The following is a 27,337-nucleotide window of genomic DNA, read 5'->3' as shown; positions in this document are numbered from 1 at the left end:
GCCTTTTCTCAAAGCTGTGAGTGGGATGGGGCCCTGGGGCCCAGTTCTGCTGGAGATTGGCACAGGCCAGGCCCACTGCTGGTGGGGAAGGAGGAGCGAGGACCGCCATTTGGGATTCAGCAGGAAACGAGACAGACAAACATCTCTGCCTTCACGGAGCAGACATTACCACTGGGGGAGACACGGAAGGTAAACCAGCGCGGTATGTGTTGGATGGTGGCAAATGACGCGGAGGAAAAATAAGACCAGGAAGGAAGGGGTAGGAAGTGTGTAGGAGATGCTGGGATTCAGACGGGTTGACCACGGAGGGCCTCGTTTAGAAAGAGCATAGAAAAAAGACCTGAAGAACGTGGGGGAGAGGACTGTATGCTCCCTAAGGGAAGAAGGTGAAAAGGCACCTCGTGGGATGTGGGACATGGGATGTGGGTGGTGGTGTGATGAGGCCAGGCTGGCAGCCAGAGCTGTGGGAGTGAGACCAGGGCAGAAGGCAGAAGGCTGAAGGTGAAGAGGGAGCCGGGCAGGCGGGGCCTTCCGGGTGGCAGGAAGGCCGCTACAGGGGCCGAGGGAGAGCCCTGTGCAGAGGAATGGCCAGACCCGCCTTCGATGTTCGCAGGCTCAAGTTAGCTGTTCTCTTGAGAATGGGCTGAGGGGGCAGTGCAGAAGCAGGGAGACCATTTAGATGGAGGCCACGGCAATCACCTAAACGTTTTGTGTCCCGCTGCGCCCCCAGCACATGGCATGCTGCCTGGCCCAGAGCAGGCACTCGGCAAATCCGTCCTGAATGATGTGTGAGTTAAGGAGGCCCAAATACCAGTCCTCGGACTAGTGCATGGGCTATGTGGAGAAGATACAAAAAAACAGATCTCAGGCATTGCTGCCGGGGATCCGAATCCAGTTAGTTTTTCTTTCTTTTTTTTTTAAATTAATTACTTATTTTAAAGATTTATTTATTTGAGAGAGAACGCACGCGTGCGTGTGAGTGTGCAAGGGGCGAGGGAGGAGCAGAGGGAGAAGGGGAGAGAAAATCCTCAAGCAGACTCCCCCCTGAGCATGGAGCCCGACATGGGGCTTGATCCCATGACCCTGAGATCATGACCTGAACTGAAATCAAAAGTCAGATAATGCTTAACTGACTAAGCCACCCAGGAGCCCCTCCAATTGGTTTTTAATGAGAAAGAGGAATCTGGATTTTCAGTGGAGTGTGCTGGTAATTCTAAGCATCAGGTCTGGCCTTCTGTGTAGGAATACTTTGGCTGCAAGTAACAGAGACTGACCAACAATGGCTTAAACAAAGAGGGTTTTCTTTTTATTTACAGGAATTCTGGAGGAGGACGCCTGCTGGCATTGGCTTGGTTAAATGATCACAGGGTCAGTGCTCTGAGATGCTCTTGGCCTTTTTCTCATGGTAGCAAGATGGCTGTTGCGGCTCCAGGCATCACACATCACATCCTCAATCAAGGCAGGAAGAATGGAGGGGCAGGGAGGTGTTACCCACATCTGACTCTTTCATCAGAAAAGCATAAATGTTCCCAGAAGCCCCTGTAGACTTCCTCTAAATTTCACGGGACCTGGTCACAGGTCCCCCCCCCCCACACACACCCCAAGCTGCAAAGGAGGCTGGAACAGTAGGAATTGGGACTTAACACCCTCCACAGTGGGAGGCAGCCAGAGAGAAGGGGCATGGACGTGGGTGGCTGCCATGGCTCCACTGGACAATGTGGCTTCATCTCCATGGCTTGCTGTCTCCACGGAGCACCTCTGGGGAGCACTGAGTAAATCTCAACCATCCTCTCTGAGAGGCCTACTCCATCCTAGATGCTCTGTCTTGCTTCTTTTCACATGTCTGAACAACACATAGACTGGGCGGGGGGAGACTTTGGGGAAATGGTGGTTTTCATTGGGGATTGTGCTTTGGGATTGCTCTCACCTGGCAGACATCTAAAATAGCATTACCACGTTCTCACTAAGACACATTCAAGAGCCTTTTAGAGCTTGACTTACACACACACCCACACCGACACACACACAGCCTGTCTATTTACACTGGTGGGCACCCCACCCAGGAAAAGGGCAACGTCTGTGGTCATCCTCAAACCACTCAGTTAGGAGTTAAGACCAGGATGACCCCTTTCCCCCTCCACGTCCCACTTTTGGTCCAAGAATAAAATAACATTCCAGTGGCAGCTTTTTCTGGCAGTTTTTTTTTTGGGGGGGGTTGGAAAGGAAATGCTTTGCTAGCACTGCCTCATCAGCTGAAATGGTAGGTTTGCAAAGCCAGAGCCAGGGATTTTATTCTTCATGGGGGAAAAAAGAAACTGGCCTGGTTTATTCTCTAAATCTTTAACAATGGGATAGAAGCAAAAGGTTGAAAAATATGGTCTCGAGGGATTTTCGAGGAAGAATGAGTGAATTCACTGGAGCTGGCTCAGGTGGTGGACACCAGGCAGGGGCTGGAAATGGGGATGCAAAGGAGCCTTTCCGTAAGGGTGGCAGTGGGGTCTTCAAGCCACTGTTCGTATTTCCAGAGGGCCACTGGAAATCACTTTATATTTGTTCTCCATAGGCTTCAGGAAAAGGTAAAATAATAATTTTTTTTTTTTGGCTAGAATTGCATCAGAACGGTGGGGTAAGAAAATGCAGATTGGCAATGATACACCTCTCCAGTGACAGTGGCAATTACATCACCGGCATAAATTGCTCGGCAAATGTCTTCCCAGGCCTGAGGGCCCTGGAACGGGGTGGATAATCGAGAGCCCTTGGAGCTGCAGAGGCAGGGTGTGGAATGCCCAGGGCAGAAGTTCCTGGCAGTTGGAGGGCAGAGGTGGCTTCAGGGATGATGTTTCCGGTATTTACTACACCTGGCTGCTTATAGTGTAGTGCTTAGGCCAGCGGCCCGGGAGCTGGTTAGAAACGCAGCCTCTCAGCCCCCACCCCAGATCTACGGAGTCAGAAGCTGTCCTATAACAGGACCCCCCCGTGATTCGTGGGCACAATAAAGGTTGAGAAGCGCTGTTCTAGACTTCCGGGAGCAGGAAGCCTGCAGCCCTGGTTAGATGTGGTTACAAGGCCCAGACAGGGGGGCTGCGGAGGGGAGAAAGCAAAAGCATGGGTATGGGGGAAGCTGGCCCACTCTAAGGAGCTGTCCTTGTTAGTACTCTTGTGACTGGCAGGATGTGAGCCCCAAGGCCGCCTTGGGAGCGACCCCGTCCTTCCTCACGGAGGACCGCTGCCCTTGAACCATATTCCCCTCAGCTGGCTTTCAGAGCAGGTGTTCTGAGATGCTCTACTTAGTTGCCCCACACGCCGCTGCAGGTAAAACCACAGTCAGGGAAGTTTTCTGAGAGCAGGGAGCTGGGCTGCCCAGAGAAGCAGGGCTCCGTGGGGCCTGCTCCGGCCAAAGAGGTACCGTTCACTCCTTCCCAATTCTGCCAGAAAAATCTCAGCAGAGCTCAGAAGCTCCTTCAGAGAGAGGTGCCTTGGGAAAGTTTTCTGGGCAGCAGCTTCCTTTCAGAGCAGAAGCAGTGACTGCTCAAAGGAAAAGCCTGGGAGCTTAGGGGCCCCCAAGCTTCTTGGTGGGTGGGAAGGAGAGCTCAGGCCCTCTGGGGCATTTTCGCAAGAGCAAGCATGCACATCACAGATGTCCCCAGGCTGGGGGCTCAGGGCTGCCAGACGCAGAAGGGCTGGAGGAGGGCGTGGGGACCAGGGGTGGGCCGCTTGGGCCGGGCCTCAACAACCCTGCGCTACAGAGCTCTCTCCTCACTGCTTAGCGTGGCGATTCTCCGCAGGTTTTCCCTGACTTTGATGAATTCAGGGGCATGGTCCTCTTCTTTCTCTGGTGGTTTTTCCAGCTAAAGGAGAGAAGCAGCAGAAGTGTGAAGTGGGTGTGTTGGGGGGGTGGCTAGGGGAAATTCCTATTCCCCAAACCACAGTGTTTGGAGCAGGGATCCTCTCTGGAGAAACCGAACTGGGGAGCAGCTTTGCCACCAGCCTCGTGGCTGGGGTGGCAGAGCACAAGACTAAGTTTTCCCCGGGAAGCGTCATGCAAATCGCTTGCCTCAGCTGGGCCTCAGTTCCTCCTCTCTAAAATGGGAACGCCCCCTGGCTCGCAGGGCGGCAGTGAGAATGGAACCAGGATCAGCATGCGATAGATTGGGCTGATAAGGGAACTGAGGTTAAGAGAGAGGAGGTCACGGGCTCAAAGTCACACAGCAAAGCGAGTGGCAGATGAGGACTTAGGCCGGTGGGGGACTGCTGGTTGAGTCCTCATTTTGCATCGTCATCTGCTTCTTGCCAGCTGCGGCCACCTGCAGGGCTCCTCCCCGGGGGGCGGGGGCAGGGGGGAGACACTCCCTCCCGGAGGAGGCTGGAGCCAGGGCTGGGCGCTCCACCCACCTGGTTCAGCCTCTGCTGCCGTCTCAGCAGCTCCTGCTCAAAGGGGCACTGCAGCCGCTTGGCCTCTAGCTCCTCCTTCTTCTTCTTGATGAGCTGGTTCCGCCTGCGGTGCTCCAGGACACGCTGCAGCTCCGGCTTGCTGTCCACGCCCAGACCCCTGGGTGGGGGGAGCCGTCAGGAGACCCCAACTTCCCCCTCCCCCAGTCTCAGGGCTGCACCCCGTAGTGACACGAACCTATACCATTGTGTCGTACAACCCCCCTGGCAGCCCCAGGAGGTGGTCCCATTCCTGTCCCCTTATAGGGAGGCTCCTAGGACTTAAGACACCAGCCCAAGCCACAGCTGGGAAGGGGCTGAGCGAGGATTTGTACCCAGGCCTGTCTGATGGCAGAGACCAGGTGTTATGTCATTTCCGGTTATGTGCTCAGGATATGTTTCTAGAGGTGGAATTGCTGGGTCAGGCTCTTTTAAAAGATTTTGGATACATATTTCCATCTGCCCCTTAGGAAAGCTCTCCAATGTATACTCTGTTATCAGCGTACAAGAGCATCTATTTCTCTGCACTGTCACCATCCAGCCTTTTTATATCGGAGAATCTGGTAGGCAAGAAATAATATCTGGTTTTCATTTGTGTTTCTCTTATTCTTAGTTACATGGAATAACAGCCTTTGAGATGTGTACTGGTCATTTGCATTTCTTCTTTTGTGAACTAACTGTACCTATCTTTGTTCATTTTTTTCCTTATGGGTTTATAAGTGATATGTACACATATTTTTGTCTGTTTTATATTGCAAATATTTCCCTGATTTGTCTTTAGGCTTTTGTTTTTTTCTATGGTGGTGGTGTTTTTTGACATTAAGAGGGATGACTCTAAAAAACATTCGGAGAAAATACACATGATACACTAAGCAAGAAAAAAAGAACCCACTGAAGATAGAAAATGACACCTGCTGGAAGGTCTTGCACAGAGCTGAAAATAGCATGAGAATCCTAGCCCGGGCCAATACCAGAAAGTGCCAGTAGAGGGAGCTGCAGAGGCGCCGCCGCCTTCCTCTTGGTGCTAGCCGGCTAGCAGTTATTTCCCAGGCCTCCTCCACATTCCCTCCGTTTCTGAGTCCCAGCCCTGCCACCTCAAGCCTGTCTCTTTCTTTCGTTGCACCCCTAGCCTCCCTGCTCCACTCATGCCCCCTCCCCCCCCCCCCACGATTGTGACAACCCTGCTTGAGACCCTTTCCAGGTCAACACATCTCCTCTGGCCAACCTCAAAGTTGATGCTGCAAACACCCTGAGCTAATTGTGTCTCCTCTCTCTTTGCACATGCTATTCCTTTTGCTGGGAACATACTTGCTTCCACCAGCTGATGCTCACCTCCTAGTCTGGCTGACACCTGCCCACCCTTCAGGCTTCAGCTGACCATCCTGTCCTCCGTAAGGTCACCTTAGACCACTCCCAGGTCCATTTATGCCCTCACCATAGCATGTGGTTATACATCCATCCCCACTGTGAAGGCAGGAACTGGATCCTGTTCCTTCTTGTGCCCAGGTCTGGACACCGTGCCTGGCACATAGTAGGTGCTCAGTAAATGTATGTGGAGGGCAGGCATGAGTGGGTAGCTGGGAGGGAGAGCAGGGCTCTTGGGGATCACCGGGGACTAGACCCTCATGGTTTCTGTGGGTGACTGTGTGGGGTACCCTGCGTTGCACAAGGGGCACCTCTGAAAGGCCCAGCAGGTCTGAGGAGATGCTTGCCAGGCAGAGGCAACCGAGCTCCGTTCCCACCTTCTGTGGTTCATGAGCAGCTCTCGGTGCAGCTCCTGGTGGCTCCGGGAGGCCTTCACAGGGTTCAGCAGCTTCTTGGGCTTGATGAGCTCTGGATTCCATTCTCTGTATTCGGGCCGGGCCATCAGGCCCCCGATGTCCGCCCGCTCCCTCTGGATCTCCGAGTACATCGAGGCTGTAGAGACAGTGGGGGTTGGGGTTGGTCAGAGCAGGATCCACCATCTCCCCCACCCCCATGGGGCATAGCTGAAGGCTTCCGATTTAGACGGGCTTGGCCATCTGCCACTGTGCAGCTCTCGGCCGACTACCTGATCTTCTGAGCCTTGGTGGTCTCCTCATTTGTGAGATGGATATGATTGACCCTGTGACCTTGTTGTAAGGATTGGAGATGCTGTTTGTAAAGCGGGGTGTGGGGGTGAAATACTGGGGTACAAACTATGGGTTGACACATGCATATGTTTTTGGTCTGATTTTGGAGAAAACAATATCCTATAAAAAGAATTATGCTTGAGTTTCTGTTTTTCAGTGAGCGTTAAATCAGAAAAAGAAAAGATGCTTAAAAAAAGCAGTGTGCATTTATAAAATTTGGATGAATATAGTGATCAAAAGGAACCATCACCCTGTATTGTCCAGTTTCCCTCTCCATCATTCCACATTCTCTAAGGAAGCGTCCAGCTTTGCAGTTTCTCCAGATCAGAGAGGAGAGTATGAAATCCCAGAATGGCTATGTCTCTAACTACAAAGTGATGGCTGTCATCTTTAATGCAGATAGCTGGCTTCTTGATAGCCTTGCTTCCACCACAGCGCCTTGAAATTTGTCAGCTTACTTGAAATTCGGGCAGAAGGGCTCCTTCCCCTACAAGCTAGCTCTGTATCCTTGTGATGCCCCAAAACAAGCTTCTATGCATGTGACTGTGTGTGTGTGTGCACTCGCGTGCATGTGTGTGTGCATGTGTATGAGACTGTGTGCGCGTGCGTGTGCACGTGTGAGCGACTATGTGCACACACGAGCGTCCATGTGTGTGCATATGTGTGTGCATGTGTGTGAGAGCATGTGTGTGCGTGCACGTGTGTGTGCGTGTGTGTGTGTGTGTATGTGAGAGAGAGAGAGAGAGAGAGAAAGGAAGACTTCTTAAGAAAAAGTCTCCAAGGGATGGCACAGCCTAGATACCAGCTTCGTTTAGTAATGCAAATGAAAATTGAGGCATTGGTTCTGCTCCCTATACTCAATGCCAAGCACTGGCATAAACAGCAGTTCTCCAGGTAAACTAGCTAGGGATGGTGGTGTGCGCAAAAAGCTGGAAGTAGGTAATAGACCAGTGGGGTTGGAAAATACAGGAGGAGGGTGGTGGTAGGGTGTAAATTGCAAGGTGACATGTCAGGGAATGTCAGCATCAAAGGGGGAGATTATGTTTTGCAAATGGTGGCTCACCAGACACATGTTTGGCATTTCTATTATTACGCATTGCAGGGTGCTGTTTGGAGGATTAAGTGAGATCACATTTGTAAAGGTGCTGTGTAAACTGGAAAACGTGTTAATTATTACAAGATATTTTGGAAGTAGCCAGATGAAGTGTCAGAGCATAAAACATACCTGCTAATTTTTTTTTCTTGAATTCACATTCTCAGAACTGCTTCTGAAGTGAGAATTCTAATTCCTTTTCTTCTCTATCTTCATAAGGCTGTTATTTTCAGGTTCTATTCTTCCCAACTCTTTGGTTTTTAAAGATTGTGGTAGTATATTTGATAGTTAAAAATGGGTACTTGACAAAATAAACAGTTGGCTTTATCAGCTCCCTCATCTTTTAAAAATGTGGACATTTTCCTTTTTTTTTTTTTTAAAGTAAACTCTACACCCAATGTGAGGCTTGAGCTCATCACCCCAAGCTCAAGAGTCGCATGCTCTACTGACTGAGCCAGGCAGGTGCCCCTAAACTGTGGATATTTTCTTAGTCTGAGGGATTACATTGTCCGGGAGCCAATGCATTAGAACACTCTGATTCAGACTGGAGTTTGGGGAATTTTTTTCCCCTTCTGCTTCCTATTCCCATGACCAGTCCCACCAAATCTTTATCTGAGTGGTTTTCAGCTATCCTCTTTACTTCCTGTGTGCTCAGTTCTCATCCTATCCAGCCCATTATCACACCACACTTAAATAACTGCTGTAGCTTCTTGGCTGTTCATCCTGCTTTAGTCCCTTGGTGTCCCAAACCTTCTAGAACTGCATAATTTTTTTAAAAAAGATTTTATTTATTTGTCAGAGAGAGAGCACAAGCAGGGGGAGCTGCAGGCAGAAGAAGAGGGAGAAGCAGTCTTCCTGATGAGCAGGGAGCCCAATATGGGACTCGATCCCAGGACCCTGGGATCATGACCTGAGCTGAAGGCAGACACTTAACTGACTGAGCCACCCAGGCATCTCTTGAACTTCCTATTTTTCATCAGTCACACCATCTTTGAAATTACTAACTGTATTGTATGTTAGCAAAGCCATAAGGCAGGAAACAAATAAGTTGCATAACTTTAGGAAAGAAGAGGGCAGAATTAATTTGCTTAAGGTATCACTATATACCCAGAATTCCCTAGTGAATTAACAGAAAATGAGAGAATTCAATAGCGTGGACAGATACAAAGTACACAAAACCAAGAGCTCCTGCATAACAGGAATGACCATTGAGAACATACACAATAAAATCATTCATTCATTCTACAATATGTTTTGAGTTCCTACAATTTGCTGGGTTTCGTGGTAGACACTGCACACACGAGGTGAACTAAGCAGACAAGGTTCCTGCTCTCACAGAGATGACATTGTATTGGGGGGCAGACTAGTAAACATGTACACAAACCAATAAAAACCAGTGATTGCAAATTGCCAGGAGCCCACTGAAGGAACCAGGGGGCTGGGATGGAGACTAACAGGAAGACCCACCTTCTGCCAGGTGCCATGGGAGGGTCTCTCTGAGGAGGTGACATTTCCGATCTGAGGATCGAGAAGAAGGAAGGAGGCTGTTTGGGGCAGAGGGGAGGAACAGCCTGTGTGACTCCTGTACCTTGCACAAGCTTGGTCTGTTCAGGGAACAAAAAAAGCAGTGTGTCTGGAGTGGCATGAGTGAGTGAGTGACAGGGAGAGTGGTGTGAGGGTGGACGGGTGGGTTCAAGTCAGGGAAAGAGTGCGTCTCATTCGATGTTTAAAAAGGTCATTCTCTCCGGCGTGTGGGGAGAAACTGTCAGCAGGTTTTGGGAAATTTTTATATGACTTTGGTTTCTTTGACTTCCACCGGGCACTCGTTGGGTCTCCCTCCTGTTAAATTCCGGAGGAAAAGCATCTGATTGGCCAGGCTGAGACTCTTCACCCCATAGGTCACCAGCCAGCCAATGGGCGGGCTGCCCCAGGGCCAGCCCCTCCCCCGCCCCCGCGGGACTCTTTCCTCCTACCCTGCTTGGAAGAGGGGCCCTGTGTGTATACAGCCAGTCCTGCATCCAAGTCCAACCAGTGATCAGCTCTGGCTCCGGTCCTTTCATTTTATTTTATTTTTTAAATGAAATCAGCATGTAGCTGTGGGGGATGGTGTCTTCCTGAGGCTGGGGCGGTGTGGTGGTTCAGGCAGGGAACCCGAAGGATGTGGCTGGCTCTTCAGACCACAGCTGCAGGCTGGGAAAACCGCTGCTTTTGCCAGCTGCAGAAATGACACGCATGAGATTTGTGGACAAGCTCGTGGGGGCCCTCCAGGACTCAGCCGCTAAGCCAGCCTTACTGCCTTTTAGTTTAATGAAAAGAGGCCCCTGTCGAAGAACCTCACACAGGTGCTGGAGCGACAGGGGCTGCTCAGCAAAGCCCAGACGCTAGGCGAAGAAAATCCGGGCTGCCCTGGGTTGGGGAGGGGGCAGGTGGGCCTCCTGAACAGAGGTGGGGTCCAATCCCAGGGCTTCTCTGGCCGGGTCTCACAGGCAGCTGGGGCGACCCGAGAGATCAGAGACCCTCAGGGAAGTGGCCATGATGGGGGCAGAGTGTGAGGTCGCCTCTGAAAAGACAAAGATGAATGCCCAAAAGAAGAGCTGGCAGAGAAGAGGAGGAGGCCAATGGAGGAGAAAGTGAAAAGGCCAGTGAAAAATCCTTCACTGGCTGTCAAAGAAAAGCAGAATGAAGCTTAGGTGTATAGACACTGGAGCCTTGCAGACCTGGATTTGAATGTTGGCTCTGTCCCTTCTTAGCCTTGGGCAAGTTTGCCTTTCCTCTGCAGCAGAAGTCCACAAACTAAGCCTTTGGACCAAATTCAACCGCTTTGGAACACAGCCATGCCCACTCATCACTTACTGTCTATAGGGCTGCTTTCCTCGAGAACAGCAGAGTCGAGAATGTGCATCAGCTGCTCTCATGCAGCATCCTTCCTCATGAGGTTGTTGCAAAATAAATGAGGGGATCCTTGCATGGTGCTTGGCAAGTGCCTAGCACAGAGTGGAAGACTCAATAGTGCTACTTATCTGGGCAGCCAAATACATCAGGGCAGGTTGTGCACTGCACAACTCTAGGGCCTCACTGCTGTGAATTCAACTATGAGTGGAGCCCCTGGAATTGCACAGTGTGGCCACCCCATTAGCTGTTATTAACAATTACCAATAAATCCTGGTCCTAGTCTTGGATGGAGCTTTCTTATCCTCTTTAAAAACAACACTGATTTAATCAGTGGCTCTTAACCCTGGCTGCTTATTGGCAACACCAGAGGAAGTTTTAAAAATACCAGTGCCTGAGTGGCATCCCAGGGATTCTGATGTCATTGGCCTAGGAGGTAGTCTGGCCTTTGGGATTTTAAAAAGCTTCCCAAGTGATTCCAATAGTCAGAAGTTTTGTAAACTATGGAGTTTAAAAATAAAAAATCTTTGCTTCGGCCTGAGTGATTTCAGCTGACTGATTGACCTGGTTATGGTGGGCAGGGCTGGTTAAGGTCATAGTTCTCAGCCTCTGGGTGATCTTGGATGGGTCTTAACCTTGAGGACCCTCCTTCTCTGTAAAATCATGATGCTATGTAGACGGGATGAGCCGAGCCAGGCAGGGGCAGGCACAGCCAGTAGGTGACAGCTAAAGTGAGTGTCTTGCATGACTTCAAGATGGGCAAATTATTCTTGCTTACTCTGCAGACTGTGGGACTGACTTCATCTTTGGGGGCAGAGTGGGGTGGGTAGTAAAAGGTCAGGGGAGAGATTGGGAGCTTCTCCCTTGGTTCTTCCCTGTTTCTCCTTAACCCAAGAGGTCCCACAGCTCCTCCCCAGGGCCTCTGCAGACACCAGCCCCATGCCAGGCACGGCTCAGCTGGGATCACTAAGTGCTCCCAGCATGAGCTCATGAGCCGCTGGGGCTGCGTGGCTGATGTGACGGTGGTGGCTTTGAAACCAAACAATGGCAGCCGCCCTGGATGCGGGACAGCAATGAGGAGAGACTGAAGGGAAGGAGTGGTGGTGGAGACCTAGGTCCCAGTGGATTCTGAGCTAAGGCCTTAATGTCCCCTTCATCTGCCTCTCTACCCTGGTGGCTCTGGTTCTGTCTTTGATGGCATCAGTTATAACAAATGACACATGAGCCAGTCAAGCAGCAAGGTTATGGCAAATGTTTTGGAGGAGACGGGCTGGGTTTGGATCGTGGTGGGTTACTCCTTATTAGCTGTGTGACCTTGGGCAAATAGCTTCACCTCTCTGAGCCTCTGTTCAACGGGGATAATGGCCATACCTACTCATGGGGCTGTTTAGAGGGTGAAATGAGAAAATGTGCATGACGTGGTTAGTCCAGTGCCTGGCACCGTGATGCTCACAGAAAGCAAACTCCCCTTTCCTGAGGGCACCTGTGGTGAGCATTCAGCATTTGGGGAAGGCTCACTCACCTGCATCTGGATCTCACAATTGCCCTGGGAGGCTGTCAGAGGCACTGTTTTATTATGCCTATTTTGTAGATGAAAACTGCCGGAGGCCTGGCTGCTGGAGAACTCCTAGCCCAAGGGAAGTACAGACTCACAGGGAGCCCCAGGACAGCCGGAGCCACTTTGGGCTTGAGCCAGAATCCACAGTCCTGTCTGCCCAGGGACTGGCCTTTGTTTAGGAGGGGACCAGCTGGTGGCCTTCCCTCTCCAGGGTGTTGGTCAGTCTTCCCTGCCCTCCCTTCCTGCACCTTTGTTCCTCATTACCATTCAAGCTGTGGGTTCAGAACACACGTGGGAGCTTCTTGGTTCAATATTTCAAGAGGCGGAAAGGTAGAGGAGGAGAGAGGCTTTTTAAATAATCACTGGCAAAGGAGAGAGAAGCGTTCAATGACAAGTGTGGCCACCGGGTTTCCCAACCCCTTCTTGCTTTTTTTCCTCCCAATAGGGAAAGTGACCTTTTGTGTTTCACTGACCAGAGGTCAAAGAACAGTGCTTTTGGTGGCCCCTGCCTGGAATCAGAGCTCCTTGTCCATTTGGATGTAGTTCCCCTACTCCATGGGAAAGTGGTTAGAAAATCCTAAACGTTTTGCTTTGGGTCCGCTGTGACCTCCCAGTTTGTGAGGAGAAGGTCTGGGTGGGCATTCAGGGGTTTGAATCAATTCCATAGCCGGACCGGAAGGCCCTTAGCCAGGCTGGTGCAGAGTGTGGTGCAAAAGGGATAAGTGTCAGCAGACCAGATATTCCTGCTAGCCCACCAGTGGCATGACGCCAGCCATTCCACTCGGAATATGCCTCCAGAACGATCCTGGCAGGTACTTACTTACCACCAAAGGAGCTTAGCGCCCCTCAGGGTCCAAGCCCTTGGAGATGCAGCTATTGGGGCTGCTCACAGCTGGGGAAACCAGCCAGGTTTGGCAGCAGTTCCAAAAAGTGACACCCCGAACCCCTGATTTCTAGCTCAGTCTGGGGCTTGCCTCTACTGCAAGGTGCTAGAGCGACCTTCCCCAGGCAGTTCCCACGTTAACACGCACGCGTGCCCGCACACTGTGCGGAGCCCCTCGAGGCCAGGGCTCGGAAAGTTCTCACCACAGACCGACGAGGTGGCTGCTGTCGCTACCCCTTTCCACCGAGGAAGACAGTGAGGCTCTGAGGGGTCATCTGACTTCCCCAGCTCACACAGCCAGTAAAGGAAGGAGCCCGAATTGAAGCTGGGAACTCTGTCTGATGCCAAGACCTGGGTTCTCTGACTTGTGCCCTGCGGCACCCTGGCCTGTTGTCTGTCTAGTAATGAGGATTAAACCCGCTATGCTGTGCGATAACGGACTTGGATGGGGGCTAGAGCCCGGGTACCCCAGCTCAAACAGCTCAGCTCCCCTGCCCCGGGGCTCCACGGCCCTCCGTCCAGTCCCTAGCACCTCCTCCCTCACGGCCCCTAGCTCCACAGCAAGGGAAACAGAAGAGAAATGGGCTTACTTCTCAGCTGCGTCTCCGGGAAGGGAACTCGGGAGCCGAGGCTGGGTCCCTCACTCCGCTGGGAAGTCCCAGGCTAGCAAGGAGGGCCGCCTCTTAAGGGCGGTTCTTAAACCCCTGTGGATGGCGGGCGGCTGCAGTGCCAGCGAGTGAGGCAGCTCTGCATTCCTGTTTATTCTGGTATCAATAAAAGGAACTGTTACTATAGTAACGGATATTTCGCTTGGTGCACGGCCACTTCCACAATGCGGAACACCGCGTCCTAGCCACACGCTCGAGAGGCGCAAGTAAATACCTATTTGGTCAGATTGTGGAGGACCAAGAACCCTGCCAAGCTTTGTCTGAGCGAGGGCTCGCACAGAGGCATTTCCCTTGTTTCCAATGGGAGGGTCAGCGAGAGTGCATTCCAGAGCCTCCCCAGGGGAGGGAGAGCCGAGTTCCGGCTGCAGCGCCCAAGGCTTCAGGAGGGAACCGGGCTCTGAGGTGGGAAGGGAGGGGGGACCGGCTGGGGCTCAGGTCTTGGTCATCCACTGACGGGTCAGGATCTCCATACACCTTATTTACTCCACGCTCTGAACTTCCTCTGAACTTCGGAGAGGAGCCACGGGGACATTGCACAGTTGAGAGTGTGAGGAAGGTGGAAGCTGATGAGATGTGGGCCGAGAGGGCCCTCGAGTCGGCCAGCTGGGCTCAGGCACCAGTTCTTTGGTGGAGGGTCTTGGTTGGCTAGAAGGCCATGAAGCCCACGATGTCCATCAACCGTGAACAGGGGCAATAAAAAGGCCATGGGTGTCCTCTTTGGCCTATGTTATTAACTGACCTTTGTTGAGTACCTACTGCGTTCCCAGCACTGTCCCGAGTGCTGGAGCTACGGGGCGAATGACAGCCTTGGGCTCTGGGAACCTGTATTCATGGGTGGGCTGGGAGTCAGACAAAAAAGGAAACAAACCAGAAACTTTGACCTGTGATGAATGTTGGACTGAAAGTAAGACTGGGTGAGGTGGAGAGGAGGCGCTGAGTTCAGGAAGGGTGGACACCGAGGCGCTGACCTTTTAGGGAGGCCTGGGTGGTGAGAAGGAGTCAGCAATGTGATGTCTGTTCTCATACGAGAATATTCCAGGGAGTGGGCAGAGCCAGCGGAAAGGCCCCAGGATGGGACTGAGTCTGATATGGTGGAAGACGGCCAGCGGGGCTGGAGTGTTGGCATGAGGGGGAGGTGGGGCATGGGGTTGAACAGGGAGGCAGGGAGCAGGTCATGCCTGGCCTGGGAGGCCTTGACCAAGCCGGCCATCCTGGAGCCACTTAAATAAACTCAGTCACAAATTCTTGGGTATAAAAGAACTTTCTAGAACCAACACATGTTCCTTTTTGTTCCTTCTTCCTAAATTCTGCTTCTCTTGAAGTACTTTGAATGGTATCCTCCCCAGGCTTCCTGTCCTGCTGTGGCTTAATTTTACTAAATTCTGGTGGTGAAAGATTGCCGTTAAATTCTTGTCAAGCCACTCTTTGTTGCCACATGCTGTCTTGCTGTGGAAATGGCTCTTCTGGGCATTTCCCAGGGCCCACAGTGGCTGAACTGAACCAGTCCGGGTGCCCTCTGACAGCGGGGGAATAGGAGGGATCCTGGGGGAACCGACAGCTTCTGCTTGCCACCTACTCCAGCTTATTCCAAAGGAGCAGACTCTGAGAGTCCCCATGCCAGCAATGACCTTCATCTCCATTTCATATTCTCTTTTTTGAAAGACTCTGATGACAGCCCCAGAGCAATGGAGAACCAAGGAGAGTTGGGCAGGCATCCCCCAAGGTTGGGCGCCATTTTCCCCAGGCAGTTGGGACTCACTATGCCTGTTCCATTCAAGCTCTTTTCACAGTCCATCCTGTGTATAAACCCGTCGGGCTCACCCACCAGACTGCCAGGCTGAGGGATGGGGCTTTTCCTTCTCCTTCTTAGTATTCCTGTCCCACATGGACACCCCTGAGCTTCTAATAGTAGTATCTTGCTCTGTGTGTGTGTGTGTTACTGTTTATAAGATGAACAGCTACGTCTCCCAAGCCACACCCCATCGGTAAGAGATGATGCCGTACCCATCACGGGGCGCAGTCAAAGCATGTCTATTTATTGGCCTAAAAAGATGTCTGGTACATGTTTGGGGAGAAATCAAATTGTAAAATCACATATGGTATGATTCCTCCCCTCCCCCCCCTTTTTTCAAGTTACCGAAGTTCGTACGTACAGTACCTAGAGGACCAGTCTGGAGGCATATATACAGAACTGCTAAAGCGGTCAGTTTTAGACCAATGTAGCTCAAATGCCATGACTAGCCATCATCTGTGAAACGAGCGTTAAAGTGGAACTAAAATGGGCCATGCTCTTGGATTGCTGTATTGGAACTTATGAGGGAGGGGCCTACAAATCTGGATTTTTAACACATCCCCCTGGGGATTTGTTTATCTCCATGAGTTTGAGAACCACTATTCTACAGCATAAAATTACAGGCCCTTCTCTTTAGTCACATTTCTCTACTGTTTGTGGCTTAAACAGAAAACCAAGCATACATTGCTTTTGCTCTCAGAAAACAATAAAGATTAAAAATATGAGAAAGAGCAACCTTTTCCAACCAATGATAGTTATGATTCACATCTGTTTCAGTCATGTCCATTTTGCGTATTGGCAAACAGAGGCCTTCTGGGCAAATGAGCCTTTTAGGAGTTTACTCCAGGTTACTGCCGAATTCAACCTCAGTTACTGACTCCTGCCTTGGTTGATGGAGATTTCCCTGGAGGCCTTCCCATTCTCCCTAAAGGAAGGACTCTGGAATACGAGGGGCCTAGAGATCAGAATTCCTGCTCAGCCCCACGAGAACTGAAGGGGAATCCCAGAGGTTGAGCACCCCCCCCCACTCCCTTCTTGTCCCTTTGAAGTTTGTTTTCTTGGAAACTTAGAAGAGCCAAAAGGAAGGGGGGTAGTGAAGACCAGGAGAGGCAGTCAGGAGTGGGAGCTGGGGACATTTCCTGCATCTACCAGGGGCTGGAGCTGCAGCTTGCATTAAAAACAAAACAAAAAAACAACCCTCCAAAAACATCTTTCCTTTCATTTTTGCTCCCCTTTTTCCAAGCTCATAGGCGCCTGGAGCAGCTTATCTGGGTACACAAACAGCAGACAAGAAGTTCCCATGGCAACTCCAAACTTCCTCCTCAGCGTTGTATTCAGTCTAAATCTCCAGGGTCCCTTTTCAAGGCCTCAGTGAGGTTTCTGAGAAGCCACCCACAAAACAGCCTTAGGATCCAACCTTCTCCCCACCCCCAACACGCTCAGTTGAAAGGACACGGTGGGGGGGAGGGGGGAGAAACTGTATTGGCAGAAAAACTTGTCATGGGATCCGTGGAGAGATTATGAAAGCAATGAGAGTTGCCTTTACAACAAATCTGAACCAGGAAGAATTTACCCGGTGGAGGGATTTCAAGTGTGCAAACAGGAAAGTGTCGGGGAGTGAGGAAGAACTCAGTTTTGTTTCAGAAAGCTGGCTCTCCACTCAGCTGGGGTGAGGCCTGATGAATCCGGTCTCTTAGCTGCAGAGGGCCCCTGGGGTGCCCCCCAGCCCCAGCACATTTTAACTCACTTGTAGCCTGGCAAATGATGACAGTGGAGCTAAGGATGGGGAGAGGAGTGTGTGTGTGTGTGTGTGTGTGTGTGTGTGTGTGTGTGTGTGTGTGGAGAGACAGAGAGGATCCTGGGCAGACCATAGCTTGTCGAGCCAAGCAAACTTCCATGATCGCTGGCAGTGGGGTTGCTAGATGTAGCAAATAAAAATGCAGTATGCTGGGGGCGCCTGGGTGGCACAGCGGTTAAGCGTCTGCCTTCGGCTCAGGGAGTTATGGGATCGAGCCCCACATCAGGCTCCTCCGCTAGGAGCCTGCTTCTTCCTCTCCCGAGAGCCTGCTTCTTCCTCTCCCGAGAGCCTGCTTCTTCCTCTCCCGAGAGCCTGCTTCTTCCTCTCCCGAGCCTGCTTCTTCCTCTCCCGAGCCTGCTTCTTCCTCTCCCGCTCCCCCTGCTTGTGTTCCCTCTCTCGCTGGCTGTCTCTATCTCTGTCAAATAAATAAATAAATAAATCTCAAAAAAAAAAATGCAGTATGCTCAGTTAAATCCGAATTTCAGATAAGCAACGAATATGTTTTTAGTATAAGCATATCCATACAATAGTTGGGTTATACTTATGCTAAAATATTATTGGTTGTGTATCTGAGGTTCCGATTTAACTGGGCGTCCTGTATTTTTTTATCTGGCAACCCGGCCTGGCAGGCAGCGATGGAGGCTATGGCTGCCCCTCTGGCTACGGGGAGAAGCACGGTTGCTGTTGTCCCCAGGTACCTGCGGTGCTGGTCCCCTGTCCATGCTGCAGAGGGATGCCTCCCTCCTTGCTGGGAACCTGGCTGAGCTCCAGGTAGGATGCAGGTGGACCTCTACTACAGCACTGCATAGCTTCCTGGGGATGGCCAAGTTATTCCCAGAGGTGACCCTTCCAGCTCAGCGGTGAAGAGCAGGGACTGTGGTGTCAGTGCAGAGACCACTCCTCGTTCCACTGCTGGGCAGCTAGTTGACCTTCAACTCCTCATTTCCTCATCTCTGCTATGGGGCAGACATTCTTTTGAGGAACAAAGGAGATCCTGCATGGGATGTCCTCACATTATGTGTCTCAGAGTCTGGGCTCCGAAGTGGTCGCTGTTATTTTGATAACCCATTTAAAAGCAATAAAAATTTTCAACCACATGAAAAAAGTGGGATTAAAGACTAGAGTTGACATAACCTCAGCAATGCAAAACAAACACAACCACACACACAAGCAAAGACTTTAAGGAGATACCCCCAAATGTTACCAGTATCTGCTTAGAGTTAGTGGGATTGTGGGTAAGGCTTCCCCTCCTTTATTCTCAATTTCCCAAAATAGTCATGGTGAACATGTAATACTTTAATATTAAAATATTAAAAAATAATTAATGAAAAATTTTCTAGAAGCGTTCTCTTACTTGGAGCATGACTTGAGACTACTGTAAATGAAGATGGGTGGCTACCATTTTGGACTTGACTCCATAACCCCATCCTTGGGGGCTTCTAAAGGATGGGGGCTCTTGCCTCTTCACTAAATGGCCCAGCTGGATCCTCACCCGACTCTTCTTGCTTTTCTATGTGTGAGACAACCAGAATAGTGCTTCTACTCTGGCCCTGGCCCTGGGTTTGAATCGCAGAATCTCAGCTCCACCCTTGATGGGCTGTGTGACTTTTGACAAGTCAGGTTATCTTCTGAGCCTAAATTTCCTCGTGTTTAAAATAGGGGTTAATACTTCTTACCTCCCTGAGAGGAGGGACATATCTGTTATATTTATGAGTATATCCATGTGCCTTGCATGGGGGTAATATATAATGGTGGTCAATAAATATTGGTTGAAGGAATAAATGAATTACATTGATGAGATGTCAGATGTTACAGGTGACAATAACAAGTGATCAACATTATTGGTCATTATTATTACTAGTCTCAGGAGGTGTGCAGAGGTTGACACGGAGGGTCCTAAGTTTGCATGTGTTTTCTATCCCCTAGTGGGAGAGAAGTGTTCTCTTAGCAGGACCATGGGCAAGCTGCCAAGCTCTTTGAAGCTCAGTCTCCTCATCTGTTAAACGGGGATGACAAACAGCAGTGATCTCGTAGGGTTCTTAAGACTGAATGAACCAGCAGTGCCCAGCACAAAGTAAATGCTCCCTCCACGAGGCCCCAGGCAAAGGCCTTTCTTGTAGCTGCGTGTGGTACAGATACCGGGCAAGTATGTGGCCCCTGGAACGACTCTGCTATGTCTGCTATTCTGAATAGGCTGCCAGTGAAAAATGTTGCCTTTTGAATGAGGTTCATGGCTGCAGCTCCAGGTTAGAGGGGACACAGGGTCTTCAGATTAGAGAGCCCCTCCTCATCTTTGCGAGAAGATTGCCAGTGGGTGGGAACACCTAGGAGGAGTGCTTTTCGGGGAAATCGCTGCCGGAGCTGGGATTTGAAATAGGATTCATCTAATTATAGAGCTCCTCCCTTTCTGCCTGCCCCAGCTCCGCCGGATTTAAGACCCTCCCCCAGGAAGGCGCCGGCAGTCCTGAAGTCTTGGCCAGTTCTTGTTTTTGGACTTAAGAGAACCGTTGTTCCAGTGTTCCCAAGCTGTAACTCCGCGGGGGGGATCTCCGCGGGGCGTAGCCAGTCTAAGAGAGGCAGTCAGTCAGTCCCCGGTGGGGAGGGGGGACCGGGGAGGGTCAGGGGGGTTGGTGGTGGGGCCAGGGCAATCGCCAGGCGCGCCAATGGCTCCGCTCGTGCCTTCGGCTCCAGGGGTCTGCAGGCAGGACCGCTGAGTGGGGTGGGCTGCTTGTCCACGGCGATTCGGCAGATCACAGCTACCCCGTGAGCCCAAGTCCCCTGACGCTTTCTAAATCGGCAGGGACCCGCTCGAGATGGATTTTCACCTTCCCTAAACCTCTCTTTCCAAACACAAAGTCCGGAAAGAAACGCCCCAACCGCTGACTACGGGCATTCCTTTTCTTCTTTCTACATCTCTGGTTTGCCCAATTATTTTTACACTGACTATATGCCATGTTTGTTTCATTTTCCTAAATAAAAAATCTCTTATTGTCCTGAGTAGAAAAGTAGTATGTGCTTATTGCAAATAAGTAAACAGAAAGACAAATAAGAGAGAAAAACAGAAACACCTTGTCATCCAACTCTCATCCTTGAAAATAACCACCGTGTGTTTCCTTCTAAATCTTTTCCCCTTTACATGCATGTATATAGAAAAATGGTTTCTCCCCTTCCTGTAACTTGCTCTCTTGCCTTTCTGCTGCAACGTACGTACCTCGCTGGACACCCCCAGCGGCTATGCGTCTGTGCTGCTACACGCCCCACTGCGGGCAGCCCGGGTCTTACCCATTTTCCACTTTCTCACGCCTGCAAACGTCTTCGCGCGCATAAGAGACCCGCCAGGAGATGGAACCTCGCCGAACTTTCATAGTTAAGAAACCCGAGCGCGTGTGTATATGTGTGTGTTGGGGGGCGGCGCACTCACGCACTGGAATAAAGCGATACAGCTAATGGTAGATCCCCCAACGGAAGAATGGAGGAGGGAAAGAAGGAATGAAAGCAGAACACAGAAAAGTAATTTAAAAGAATGAAAGAAGGGAGGAAAGCAGAGCAATGAAGGAGGACCGAGGTGCCCGGCAGTGGGCTGGCCAGGTTGAGCATAGTGTGTCCGCCCTGCCCTCTCCCTCTCTCCGCGGCCTTGCCCTCACTTACCGGACCTGAGCAGCATGGCCCGGTAGAGACCCGTGGCCTCGGCGGGGTCCCGTGGCCGCTCACCCAGCCTCTGCGCCATGCGCCCGTGCGCTCGACTGCGGAGCCGGCACTGCGGACAGGGAGCGCACGGGGGATAGTACTCCGGGCCGGGGCCGGAGCGCCTCCGCAGCGGTGACGCGAACCGAGGCCCAAACCCTGCTGCAGATCGAGTTTCCACCGCAGCCCGAGCGCCGCGCCGGGCGAGGAGGCACCGCGGGGGGAGGGATAGAGGGCAGGGGCAAGGGTAGGTATGCTGCCCGCTCAGCAGGCAGGGCACAGGTCAGGGTCCGATGCAAGGATTCCTGGCCCCGGGGTTCCAGGGCCAAGGGAGAACCCGATGTCCTGATTCTAGCCTTGGTCACCCACCTCCTCTTCCTCATTTCTCCATTTCCCTGGCTGCTGGCCTCGTTGAATGCTACAAGCAGGAGTGGGATTTTGAAGTGGCATCCCTGGAATCACGTCCCAGTGCCACCAATTAATAACTGTGTGACCCCACGACTTAATTACCTAACCTCTCAGAGCCACAGTTTTCTCAGCTGTAAAATGGGGATAACCACAGTAGTTATTTCCACAGGGTCGTGAGGATAATATGTATGTATATGTAGTCGATGTATTACATATACTGACTATATGTATTATATATAATCTTGGAACAGCGGCTAGGGCAGAACAAACACTGTATACTGGTATTAAAAAAAGTGTTTTGGGGTGAGTGGCACTGAGAAGCAGGGAGCTTTACTGTAGGAGTAAAGTTGTGGTGGGACTCCACCAGATTGATTTCTCCCAGTTTGTACAATCCCTTTAACAGCCAGAGATGCGAGGACCAACCAAAAGAGTCTAAAGGTGGAGGAGCAAAGTCAACCAGACATATAAGAAACTGACAATTCTGATTATCTCCTCTGTTTGGTGCTGTGCTAAGTTTCTTCTAATATAAAAACCAATGTTCCTTGTGTACTTTATGTCCTATTTCATTTTAACTTCACAACCCTTTGAATTAGTGTCTATTAGCCTTCCAATTTTGCAGATGAGGAAACTGAGGCTCACAGAGGGTAAGCAATTTATCTGGGATCAATCGATCTGGGACACACACAGTCAGGTAGCCTGACCCCAGACTTGGGCCGCTCTACTCTGTGGCCCCCCTGCTCTGTCATTTACGCTGCACAAAAGTGCTGAAGGGTAGGTATTATCTCCAGTTGAGAGATGAAATCGTTGAGACTCGGGGAGCTCAGGCAGCTTACTCATGCTCATATAGCTAGTTGGCGGAACCAAGCCTCAATCCAGTTCCCGCCCACACCACTAGTCTAGAGACCCCTGGAGCTGTCCGCGGTACTGCATGGCCTCTGTTCAAGGCTGTGCCTGTGTGCGCCAGGGAATCTTGAGCTGGCTGTTGGAGATTTGGCTACACAGTACTGTCTCCCTGTGCCTCTGTGTCCTCTCCAGTCCTCTCTAGCCTTGGTGCCCCTTGGGCCAGCTGTCAGCCAAGTCCTCTCTAGTTGGTCCTTTGCCACTTTCCAGGCCCAGCTTCTGCTGTGACTCAGAGATCTCTGTACTTCTCTGCTCCTCAGTCACAAACCCAGGGTCCTAAGAACCCAAGTGACACACTTTGATCTTTGGGGACGTCACTGATTGGTCAGACTGATCATGTGTCTCATCAACAACCAACCATCATGAGTGCCAGGCACAATCACAGACATTTGGCATTGACTATTTCATATCCATTCTTCGGAGGATGAAATGATATACAATTTATTATTGATCTCATTTAATCCACTCTTTGATCAAGTATGATTATGCCCTTTTTAGAGATAAGGAAAATAAGGTTCAAGTGACTTGCCCACAGTCACATAACTAGTTAGTAATGGAGCTGATATTGGAACCCAGATGGTGCCAAAGCTTTTGCTGCAGGGGGGAAACAAAGCTAGCTATTGAACAAGGTAGGGGGTTCAGGAAAATTGTGCCTAAGTAATGTGCTTTTACAGAGCATTTGAAAGGGATTAACTCTGGCTGCACTCCTGAGGAATTCTAGGTGGGTCTGACTTACCTGAGCCATTTAGTCTCTGCTTCTCATTTTCATTATGAAATATGGCCTGAGGAGAGTATTCTTTCTGTGAACAGAAAGACAGTAGGTGGAGGTGAGGACCCTCTGTCCCTTGGCAGGGGAGGATTGAAGAGATATTCATAGTGTCCTTGAGTTCCCACAGGAGGGACTGATCGAGGTCGAAGTCCTCTCCAGAGGAACAAATTACTATCATCCTTAGAGTGTGTGTACATGTATGTGTGCACATGTACATGTTGGGGCCATTTATGAGACATGCTCTTTTAAAAAAATAGACTTTTTTAGAACAGTTTTAGATTTAGAGCAAAATGGAGAAGATAGTACAGAGAGTTCCTTATACTCTGCATCCAGTTTTTCTGTGAGCACCTTATATGTATATAGATGTACATGTATATAGTATGGCACATTTGTTAGAATTTATGAGGTAATATTGATACGTTATTATTAAGTCAAGTCCATACTTTATTCAGATTTCCTTAGTTTTTACCTAATGTCCTTTTTCGCATCCAGAATCCTATCCAAGATACCAGGTTACATTTGTCAGGTCTCCTTGGGCTCCTTTTGGCTGTAATAGTTTTTCAGACTTTCTTTGTTTTTGATGACCTTAACAGTTTCAAAGAGCACTGAGATCCATATCTTTTATGTTGCATTCTTATCCATGATGTTGCTTCTACCTGAACTACCTTCTCCTTACCTTCCTGTCAAACTCCTCATCCTTCAAGAACCAACTCAGAAGGCATCCAGGTTTGGTCCTCAAGGTCAGGTCTTAGACATCTTCTCTTCTCTCTCTATACTGTCAGGACTTTATAAACAACTCTAAGCCAAAGACCCCTAAATGCATAGTTCCGATCCAGACTTTCACTCTGAGCTTAAACTTTGGACAACACGCTACTTGACATGTCCACTTGAAAATCTAATAGACCCTACTTACCATGGCCCATACGGAACTATTGATCACTCCAGCTCCAACCTGTTCCTCCTCTGTGCCCCATCTTGTCAAGTGACTCCACTCCTGCCCTGTGGCTCAGACAGGAGCCTGGGTCTCTGCTTTGCCCCATCTTCCCACAAGACCACAGTGCTCAGATCACCAAGTCATGATGAGTCCACTTCCTGCCATCTCTTCCATCCATCCATTTCTTCCAGTGCCCCAACCCTAGCCATGGTCCTGTGCCTGAATGCCTGGATGCCTGCAGTAGCTTGCCCTCCTTCAAGTTGTTCTTCACACAGATGCCAGAGCAAATTTTAAAATGTAACTCAGACTCCACTCCTGTCCTACTGAAAACCATTCAGTGCCTTCCTTTTGCACTCGGAATCAAACTCATGTGCCTTACCCTGGCCTTTAAGTCCTCGCAACCCAGACCCTTCCTGTCACCTTCTCAAATACCACCTATCTGTTCCTCAAATGTTCAAGGATTTGTGATGCCTTAGTGAAGAAAACAGACAAAGGACCTTGACCTTGTGGACCTGGCATTCTAGTGGGGGAGCTAGACAATAAGCATAATGAATAAGTAAAGTAGATAGTATGTTAGAAGGTGACAAGTACTATGGAAAAGAGGGAAATTAGAGGAGGGGGGAGAAGGTTAGTGGAAAGTGGGGGCAGTATGTAGTAATAAGTGGCTGCCTGGAGGGTCTCATTGAGAAGGTGGGATGTGAACACACACCTGCAGGAAGCGGAGGAGTTAGCCAACAGATATTTTGAGCAAGAGTGTTGCAGACAGAGGGAACAGCTACAGCAAAGGTCCTGAGGCTGGAGTGTGCCAGAAGGTTCAGGGAAGAGCAAGGCTGCCAGGTGGCTGGAGTGGAAGGGACGCAGGGGCAGTCACATGAGGGAAAGTCAGCAGGAAATGGGGGCCACCTTCCTTCACACCTCCACTCCAGCCACTAAGAGTTCTGCTTGGGTTCCCAAAAGCTGTGCTGTTTCTCACCTCCTACTTTTGCACAAGCTGGTCCCTCAACCCATGCATATTCCCCAGCTCTGCCTGGTTCCTCCACTTATTCATTAAGTCTCAGCTGAAATGCCACTTCTCCAAGGAGGTCCCCTCAATCATGTGCTCTGGCACCCCAAACTTCCCTTATATGACTCTTCACCACTGAGTTATTGTTTTAGCCCCATTTCCTCCATTAGACTGTATGAGTCCTGAGTGAGGGGACTGGGTTCACAGCTGTCTCCCCTGGGGCCTACTCTAGAGCTGAGCTTGGCTTGGAAGATTTATTGAAAGAAGGAACGAAGTGAATGAGTGTGTGCACCTACAGAGCTCTGGACTTTAAAGGGAAAAAGGGCAATTCCACAGAGAGTAAGCCAGTGTCAGAACCCAGGGAGGACCCCTGCTGTCTGCCCAGGGATTATTCAGGTGCACAGAAGGACCTGGGGTGCTGACATTTCTCCAGGGTGCTCCTATTTTGAACTCTGCCACCCAGGGGGGGATAGAAAGGCAGGGTGTTTGGGATTTGGCCAAGCCTCTTTTGTGGTTTTTGACAAAGGGATTACGAAGACAAGTAACTTCATCTCTGGAAGAAAATTCTAGGACATAGAAAAAGGACCTGCTTGGAAGGCTCGAAGGGGATCTGGGCTTCTTCTCACATCTCCCTACAGACCTGGGAAATGAGGCTGGGGCCCAAGGGCAAGATTAGCATTACAAAGGCAGAATTTCATAAGGAGTGGCTCCCAGATCTGGAGTTCAAAGAATTGTCCCTTGCACGCTCTCTAAACCCCCTTGCACAAAAGACTTGGAAAATCAAGCCATCCCATGTCCAGTAACATGTCAGTGATTGAGGCAGATTCCTCTCTCCCTTCAGTGACTGGAGTTCGGTGAGTGAAAAAACACCCTTCTCGCGTGTAACCCCTTGCAAAGGCAAAGCTGAATTGAATTTGCTGACGCATTACTGGTCATTGATATTCTTTTCCAAGGGCCGTGCTGATAAGTACGCCAATTTTCATTTGCTCACACACTTTTGGGATTGGAAGATGTTAGCGTAGTTATAATTTTTGTTAATGAAAGTTAACACACACTCTTTCTAGCGGAAATACTATTGTGTAGAATAAAACATACCCAACTATGGCTGAGCACAACTCAGTGTGTTTGCATTTGCATTTCTCCTGACCTTACTGTGGCCACCATCTGCTTCTTTTTCATGCCCGGATTGTTGACAAAGTTTTTTGGGGTTAGTCCTTGGTGACCGTCAGTGAGCCTATCCCACAAAGTTTCCTCTTCTCCACTTTGCTCTGCTGCTTCCCGTGGAGACTGATGACATTTGAGAAGTGTCAAGGAGCATAGGGACCCATCACACATCCTTCTTAGTCTTCCCTACAGGGTGCATGCACCAAGTTACCCTTAAGGGACCTTGCTTTGTCTGTCTGTAAATGTTTTAAAAATTGAAGTATAGCACACATACAGAAAATGCACTAATTTTAAGTGTGCAACTCAACAAAGTCTTACATATGTATTCACCCACACAACCACTTCCAAGATCGAGATATAAAATAGCCCCTGCACCCTGAAGGCTCCCTTGTTCCCCTTCTCAGTCAATGGCCACTGTTTCCTAGAGTAAGCACTAATTCTAAATGATACCACCATAGATTTGTTTCTCTTGTTCTAGAACTTCATATGAATGCAATCATAAAATTTACTCATTGGGTCTGACTTCTTACTCAACAGTATATTTGAGATTATTGATGTTGTCACCTGTATCAGCAGTTCCCCTATGGATGGACATTTATGTGGTTTCCAGTTTAGACTATGACTAGTGAAGCTGCTATGAACAACTTTCTATGACTTTTTGGGTACACAGCGCTTGTTTCTGTTGGGGAAATACCCAGCAGTGGAATTGTGGGTCATGAGGTATATGACTGTTTACCGCTGGTAGATACGGTCAACAGCCATTGTAACAGTTTGTGTGTTTGCTTTTGACATCTTCACAACATAGATTATGTTTTAAGCACATTGAGGTCACTTCTGCGCACAATCCTTTGGATTGGTGGGGGAGGGGAAGGAGGTATTAGCAAAACTACATCTTAGATGAACAGAGAGGGGCCTGAGTTCTGACCTTGGAAGAGATGAGGGTAGGACCTCAGAGTATTTGTCTTGTAACCTAGAGTGCATCAGAGGGAAGTGTGATTCTGGGTGTCCTCATTTATCCCCCCCACCCCACACCATTAGACTGGAAACGCCCCAAGTACAGGTGCTGTGACTTATTCAGGCCTTTGTTTTCAATGTCTAGCATGGTTCCTCGCACATAGACAGATGCTTAGTACAGAAAAACCAGTTTAATCATTGTTGCAAATATTTATTGAGCATGTCCTAGAGCCAAACACGACTTTACCAATATGGTCGCATTTAAGCCATGTGATAGTCCTTTGAACTCAGGGGAGAGGGG

General features: G+C 50.0%; 1 protein-coding gene across 3 annotated transcripts; it reads right to left on the bottom strand.

Annotated features, from left to right (window-relative positions):
- Positions 1-1,284: 1,284 nt before the first annotated feature.
- On the bottom strand, positions 1,285-21,082 carry FAM107A (family with sequence similarity 107 member A). Of its 3 annotated transcripts, none has more exons than XM_045807480.2 (4): positions 20,869-21,082; positions 6,171-6,345; positions 4,393-4,549; positions 1,285-3,848 (listed from the first exon to the last, which is right to left on the bottom strand). In XM_045807480.2, the coding sequence occupies exons 1-4, from the start codon at positions 20,945-20,947 to the stop codon at positions 3,741-3,743; spliced, it is 519 nt and encodes a 172-aa protein (XP_045663436.1). In that variant the 5' UTR covers positions 20,948-21,082; the 3' UTR covers positions 1,285-3,740. The 3 variants fall into 3 exon arrangements, with proteins under 3 accessions (XP_045663436.1, XP_045663437.1, XP_087723030.1); XM_045807481.2 differs by lacking the exon at positions 20,869-21,082 and adding an exon at positions 13,553-13,708; XM_087866904.1 differs by lacking the exon at positions 20,869-21,082 and adding an exon at positions 9,100-9,206.
- Between the last annotated feature and the right edge of the window lie 6,255 nt (positions 21,083-27,337).

Source organism: Ursus americanus, chromosome 14 (genome assembly GCF_024610735.1).
Source record: "Ursus americanus isolate L20-20 chromosome 14, mUrsAme1.1.p, whole genome shotgun sequence".
NCBI lineage: Eukaryota > Metazoa > Chordata > Mammalia > Carnivora > Ursidae > Ursus > Ursus americanus.
The sequence above is the reverse complement of the archived record's forward strand: the minus strand, read 5'-3'. Positions and strand labels throughout refer to the sequence as shown.

What these genes read in the sequence shown, in the direction of transcription:
- FAM107A (XM_045807480.2), bottom strand. Translation starts at nt 20,947, where the DNA reads ATGGCGCAGAGGCTGGGTGAGCGGCCACGGGACCCCGCCGAGGCCACG. An exon ending in GGCCATGCTGCTCAGGTCCG is followed by an intron (nt 6,346 to 20,868) that starts GTAAGTGAGGGC and finishes CTGTCTCTACAG; the next exon opens with CCTCGATGTACTCGGAGATC. An exon ending in GGCAGCAGAGGCTGAACCAG is followed by an intron (nt 3,849 to 4,392) that starts GTGGGTGGAGCG and finishes TCTCTCCTTTAG; the next exon opens with CTGGAAAAACCACCAGAGAA.